At 38.3% G+C, this 7,500-nt stretch overlaps 1 protein-coding gene across 1 annotated transcript in view; it reads right to left on the bottom strand.

Annotated features, from left to right (window-relative positions):
• LOC138019449 (ribonuclease P protein subunit p29-like) overlaps positions 1-7,500 on the bottom strand; it is a 16,004-nt gene that overhangs the window by 7,725 nt on the left and 779 nt on the right. The window contains exons 2-6 of the mRNA XM_068866237.1: positions 4,134-4,195; positions 3,833-4,047; positions 3,080-3,154; positions 1,072-1,133; positions 157-258 (exon numbers count right to left, since the gene is read on the bottom strand). Of these exons, the coding sequence (XP_068722338.1) occupies positions 157-258; positions 1,072-1,133; positions 3,080-3,154; positions 3,833-4,047; positions 4,134-4,195 (516 nt within the window). The remainder of the gene's footprint in view (positions 1-156; positions 259-1,071; positions 1,134-3,079; positions 3,155-3,832; positions 4,048-4,133; positions 4,196-7,500) is intronic.

Consider the following 7,500-nt stretch of genomic DNA (forward strand, 5'->3'; position numbering starts at 1 on the left):
GGCAGCACTTTCTGAGTGTTGGTCGGGCCGTAGCTTGGGCCGGAGTTTTGATAGGACGATGTTTCCCACAGCAGTCAGATGCGGGATGCTAAACCGACTGAGACAACCGCCTCGGTAAATAAAAATGTCTGTTAAGAGGACTGGAGTTAAGCTTACTTTTCAATTGATTTGCTTTGGTGATGATCTTGAAGGTATTTTTTGTTTCCTGAAGTAAGATACCGCTTGCTCCTATGTATGATGGACACTTCGATCGGCTCACTGTAATGGGAAAAAAACACTGAGTATAGAAAAAAGGCAAACCTGTGGTTTAACCGAGCACCACGTATCCTAGACATAGCATACAATTTCAATCTAAACATTGTACTTATCCTTAGCGAATGGATTTCTAATGATTCCTTGATGAGAGAAAGGGAGATAATAGCAATAGATGGATCCTTGCATTTGTTTGTCAGTGTTTATTATTTGTTGAAGCAGATTAGTATATTGGTTATTGGTTAGTGTATACAGCTGATGTGGACCTGCTGTACACTTACACTTGAATTGAAGGCCACCACACCACGAAACCGAACTATGTCGGGGTTCTTTAAGGTCCCACAGAATTATTTTAAAGGAAAGGGTTGTGAGACGGGGCCTACGGTATACTTGAAAGTCTTGCAGATGGAATTACAAACTAGTTTTTGTACCTTGTTCTTTCTATTTATCGGGCTCACACTAATTTGCCGTAGCTGTTGCGGTGACCCTGCCAAGTACTATATTATTTATTTTATGTGTTATTTTGTACTTTTTGTTCACTGTGGCGAGCTTAATAAAATAAAATAAAGTAGCTCTTTCGTCTTGGTTATTATTAAGACCCTGAGTGTTGGTACGACCGGTTCAAACCTGCGAACACCCGCACGAAAGTCCAGTACACTCTTGACTGAGCTATCTGGAACTCCCTCCATAGTACGCTCCCCCTCGTGGTGATAACATATGGCACATTTGTCATCAGTGACCTGATTTTCAAGGTGCCTGGTGTCGCTAAAGCGTCATAGGTGAAATAGGTGAAACTGTCGTGACCTTACATGACCTTACCAGTTAGAATGCAGCCATGGTAGTCAGCCCGCAGAAGCTTGGGATAGGCAAACTTTAAATTGCTGATAAATGAAAGCAAAGTTGAGAATCAGTCAAAACACGATAAACAGATTCAGAAGCAAACTATTGATTTACAAGGTCCGTATGATATAACATAATTTTACAATCGTTAATCACCCTAGGATACTGTGGCAAAACAGCACCTATCCAGTCTTCAAAAACCAAGTGAGCATGCCCTGTGCTCCATTTTATAAACAACAAACGACAATGATTAAAGATACATGATTATACATTTCTATATTCTTGTTCATCTTTGTTCAATTCTCTGTTTATGTATATATTTGAATTGCAGCTGTAAAGCAACCTTTTGAGCAAAAGAATGAACCAAGTCAAGTAATTGTAACGTGGTCTGCAATGATCTTTCACTTCTAAAGTCGCTGCAAAGCTGCTATTCAATAATATGGCTTTCAGATGTATTGCAGATAGACTGCGTAGCAGGCTGTTTAGATCAATTTTAGTTGACATTTGAATGTAATAGCTGCATGAAAACCTGGACTTAAAGTGCTACTATGATCAAATTTTTATCCCTTGAATTTTTTGGTTTATCACATAGAGTACCATGAAACAATAAAAACGCTGCTTACCGTTTGGAAATATCTGCATTGTTTCCGGAGATATTTAAGTTTGAAAAATGTGTAAAATATTCAAATAAGAGGGCTGATGACATTATTCACCCAACCCAATAGAACATCAAGAATATAAATAGAGCTATCTCGGTCAATTTGCAACAGACACCATTGAAACTTGGTGAGCTAATAGTTCTGAAGGCAACACACCTGCGACTGTAAAGAAATTGGTTCCCATGGCAACTCACTCTTTTCCAGTCCCCTCCAACCTGACTTCAATATTTTGGTGATCTCAGGCTAGAAAAACATTTACCAAGGCCACAAACTCGACCTAACATCTTTGCAAATATCAAAACAGAACGCCAAAGGTGGCCTGCAAAGCCTTTAATGTCAGGGAGGTCTGGAACCCAGTATGTTGCCATGGTAACAAAAATGGTATGCTCATATTGTGGAACACATCTACTAGAATCTTACTGCAAAGAACCAAGTATTTCTGATTCAAATTGGCTGAGATATTTTTCTCCATCATACTTGATCAAAATCTGGTTGTGTTTATGACATCATCACTTGGCAAATTTGCATATTAAAAAAACTTGAATATCTCCAGAACAAAAAGAGATATTTGAAAATGGTAAACAGTATTCTTCTTCTCGTACAGACTACATGTTTATGTGCCAAAATGACTTAGATAGGGAAGATGCAAATTTCGTCATAGTAGCACTGTAAGTCAAAAGAGCAAACTGAAGGGGGATGTGGTGAGGACTTCTTACTAACCGAGCATGAGGGCCGTACTGGGGAATACAGGCCCAAGGTCATGGCATTATGGACCGAGCACAGTGAGGTCCATACAAAAACGACCAGGGGTGCAGGGATGGCGCAATGGTGAGAGCACTTGCCTCCCACCAATGTGGCACAGATTCGATTCCCAGACTCGGCGTCATACATTGGTTGAGTTTGTTGGTTCTCTACTCAGCACCTAGAGGTTATCTCCGGGTACTCCAATTTCCCCTCCTCAGACCAACATTTGACTTGATTTACGTTATTATTTTGTTAATTTCAGTTTACATTGTCCCCAATTAGTGCTCCAGCGCGAGAACGACTAGAACGACACTAAATTTATAAAGTTCCTTTCCTTTTCCTTTCCTTTCACTTTAAAAGACTGTGGTTTGAAAACCATTGTTTGGAGAAAATTAGGTTATTTTATGTTAAAAGCATGCCCCCTAAGAAGTCCAGACACACATATCATGTAATGAAGAAATCAATGCTGATATAGGAATATTCTTCTATTTTCTTCTATAACATTTTTTTGTAATAGGGGTTGCAAAAAAAAAGTTCTTGTTGTTGTATGATCACATACACAGGTCAATATTTTGACAACATACCTATTAGAGTGAAGGTTCAACATATTTCTCATGTAATCCTGCCACAGTTTATGAAGAGGAAGATACATGTCATACCTTTGAACAAATTAATGTTAATAAAAGAACACAACAGTCCCAAATCTTTTTATCTTTCCTTGCCTCAACCAAAAAGTAAAAGGTTCTGCTACTAATAAAAAGGAACTGTTGGTACAACTAATACAATACTTTTTCATTTCCATTTGAAAACCCACTGTTAACGATGGAATACCCTTCAAGCCTTTTAACCAAAGTGAAGTGAAACTTGGCTTCTAAATTACAGTGAGACCTGCTTTCAGCAGATCCAAAATTCCATCTTTGTTTTGCTTACATGTAATGCATTGAAGTGTTTGAAATAAAATGCACGACACTTTGCTCAACAATTCGTAGACAGGTTTGATAAATTTTCATTTTTGACCAATCAACAGCAACCAAATATAAGCACCCGAAACCTGGACAGTTGCTTGCTGAATAGTCACATAAGATAGTTTGCCACGCAAGGAAGCTTTAGCTTCTCTTCTATCTTCTTCTATTTTCTATTTTCTATTTTACGCTTCTTCTATTTTCTATTTTCTTCTATTTTCTATTTTCAAGGCGAGACTCGTAAAAATATCCCACAATACTACACACTAAATTGTCCTAATGTCACATGATTTTACTCATCAATGGGAAGCAGTTCAGGAGTCAATGGGTTTTACTCCTCTGTACCATAAATTCTTACCAAATTCCTCAACAAACCTTTGATTTGCTGATGAAATGTTGTAAAGCCCACAAAGCCTTTTCTCCCTGGCAGAAACTTTTTTTCTCTTTGGTTTTTTGATAGCTGTTCTTGTTTTCACACAATCCAACATGACAGGTTTACATTGCACTTTCGATTTCATATCTTCAGAATATTGTTTCACCATATTTTTTAAAAATACAGAAACAAATTCTTTTGAAGAGCCCTGCAATGGCTGAAAAATTAAAAGAAAATAATCCATTCACTTGCACAGCCAATAACATACTGCTCATAAGGTATCATAATTATTTTTAAAATTACCTGGAAACCATATTGTGCTCTGTTGTATTTGACATCTTCGTGAACCTCAGAATAAAGTGATCCTGCGAAAATGAATCACTCAAATCAATCAAAGACTTGATGTCATAACTCACTGCAAGGCTTTTCAATATGATGTCCTCAGGGTCACGCCTCAGCGGGAATCAACCTTTCACAATTTCACAATGATTCTATTTTTGCTTTGTTTCGATTTTACCTGCCATTTCTTAGAACAATGCACTGATGATTTATCCAAAGGAAGTAAAAAAATCACTTCATGCAGAAAGACTATTTATAAAATACTATAGCACTCTCTTATGTACTGAACCTTATGCACATACAACGATAATACCCAAGCAGACAATCATTATTATTCCATCACGGTAAATTCATCCTATAATTCACTCCAACAACCTGTTGCACAGGCTTGTAAAAAGATGAAAAAATGGAAGCTGTCAAGCTAGAGAGTAAACCCCAGCAAGAGAAGGACAAACGTTTTATGAGAATGTAAAGTCACCACTTGCAATGTACATACATGTATTGCTTGAGCTTATTGATGGGTACATAAATGGAAACCAAAGTGGTATTAAACTCTTATCCATGCAGCAGAAAATAATACTGATGGTTATCTTCAATTCAAAAGCTTACAAGCAGGCTCTTCAGTAAGTTCTGCATGCATCAAAGCTGTGAGATGATTTGGTTGGCGAAAGAAGAACCTCCATTCGTCCACCCCTTTTTTTTTATTTTGCCCCTCTGGAGGTGACAAATAGTCAATAGCATTGTAGACAATCTTATCAAGAGCAGTGACTATCGCTCAAGGAAATGTATGTGAGCCAAAATTGAAGCATTTACAAAATAAGTGCTGCTTCAGCCTGAAGTATGGAAAAGTCAAAAGTGGTCGCATTTCGTCCGGAAATCTGACATTTAAAAAGAAACTGGAAGCAAGAAAATACTTGCATAAAGGTGTGAAAGGATTGAACTAAAATTAATGATCAAATTTATTGCAGTGCATCTGAAACCTTAGTTTGTGCTCACAAAACCAACATTGAAGTGGTTGGAATTTTCCTCAAGAACATTTGAAATCCCCTTCAGGGATGTTCTTTCCTCTGATTTACAATGTTCAATATCTTTGCATGACAAAGCATGGGATGAAATAGTTGACAATTCAGATTGATTTAAATGTCACCTTCCAACTATCCATCCAGATTTCCACAATGTGATTCACTGACCACAATCTACTCAACAGCAAGATGAAGCTTAGAGGAGGTAACTTTTAATTCCTAATGGAATGGACATTTTTTATATATGTCATTCGGACCTCAAAATTGAAGCACAAATCAGAGGGAAAAGTCCAGGGCAATATTTTCAGGTTCAATTCTAGGCCACATTCAAAATTTCAGTCAATTGTATGTACTAGTTCATTCATTCATTCATTCATTCATTCATTCATTCATTTTAATTGCCATTAACCACATAAAAAGAAAAAAAAGGAAAAAAAGAAAAACACAGTGTTACGTATATACCATTAAGTTTACAAGTTTGCAACTTTGTTTAAAGTATCGATCACTTGAAAGAGTGTTGATTGTCCTACTGTTTCCATGCATGAAGTGTTTTTGTATGATACACCATTAAATTGGTATTGGACCATGCCCAATGAGTGATCCTGTATAAAGCGGCCACCTGTAATGAGCAGACAGTTCTTCAAGTCCCAAGGTCCTGAGGGTTGTTCTTCAAGTCCAGAGGGTGGGATTGGAATAAGTTCAAACAGAAGTTTACTAATTACAGTAATGAAATTGCCACTGGAATAAACAAGAAAGAAAGTGCGATTAGAGTGGCCATGCTAGTCATCGGCAATAAACAACTGTCTCTCAAACCGTAGATGAGAACATGGAAGAGGATATTGTGCTGCATGTGCACCTGTGAAGCCGTACGTTTCCAGTGACAGAGTCCAAACTAGACGAAGTCAAACAAGCAACAGCTGAAGACCAATCACTGAGGATACTCTCCAAGACAATTAAGTATGGATGGCCAAAGACAAAGGTGCAAACACCAGTTACAGTAGTATCCATGCTTACTGGGACGTGCAAGATGAGTCGTCAGAACTGAATGGCGTAGTTCTCAGGGGAAAAAGAATTGTGATCCTTCCCTCCATGAGAAAGGAAATGCTGGAGAGGATACACCAGGGTCACATGGGAATTGAAAAGTCCAAGCCACGGGCAAAAGACAGTGATCCATCTACCTGCACGTCCCGCGTCTCAGACTCATAATTTTCCTAAAAGATGCACAAATTAAGTACCAGATGGTGAAAACTGGTGCAAAGGGAAGGACAGGCGGATCTATGAACTCTGATTTAAGAATTAGATTTTGAGATGCCCCCTGCTCAAAGTTGTTCATGATTTGTATGTCAAAGACCGAAAGTAACTAATAAAATACAAACCTCTTTTAATTGTGTGTTATTCGTAGGTACAACTCATATAATGATGAGTGTGAGACTCACACTCCTTGGTGTGGGACTCACTGAATTTTGGCTGTGTGAGTCCATGGACTCACTACTGCTTTTTTCTAGATGGATCACTGAAAAGATACACTCTACTGGCCAGGAATGAACTCCCAAATCAGCTATAAAGTATGCACTATATGCTAAGCACACTGAAAGCAAAATGCAAAGGAACCTATGATTCCTTCTCGTGTACCAAGTAAACCATGGGAATTGGTAGCCACAGACCTTTTCACATGGGACAAATCTGAATATGTCATCATCATGGATTACCACTCAAGATTTTTTGGAAGATGTAAAACTGCCAGACACCAAAAGCATCCTGGTGATAATGCACTTAAAGTCCGCATTTGCTAGACATGATGTACCTTCTGAAGTAATTAGTGATAAGGGCCCCCAATACTCTTCAAAGAAATTTGAATCATTTGCAAGATGGGAGTTCAAACACACCACTACCAGTCCACTAAACCCTCAAGGAAATGGTATCATTAAGAAAGAAGTTCAAACTGTGAAAAATCTGTTAACCAAAGCAAAGCAAGACAGCCGTGATCCATATCTCGCATTGCTGGAATACAGAAATACAACCATCAGTGATGTTGGCTCACCTGCTCAACTACTCATGAGCAGATGACTTTGGTCATCATCCCCACAAGTGATGCCTTATTAAAACCAAAGGTCTTGGATGCCCACAAGGTTATGGAGAAATTGGAGCTAAAGCAAAGAAAACAAAGGCACTATTTTGAAGGACAGACCAAAGCCCTCCTAGTTTTGGAGACAGGTGATCGTATAAGGGTGCGAATGGGAAACAGTTGGAAACCGGAGAAAAACGTGCAACATGCAGAAACACCCAGATCGTACAAAATCCAAACAGAC

Source organism: Montipora capricornis, chromosome 10 (genome assembly GCF_036669925.1).
Source record: "Montipora capricornis isolate CH-2021 chromosome 10, ASM3666992v2, whole genome shotgun sequence".
NCBI classification, from domain to species: domain Eukaryota; kingdom Metazoa; phylum Cnidaria; class Anthozoa; order Scleractinia; family Acroporidae; genus Montipora; species Montipora capricornis.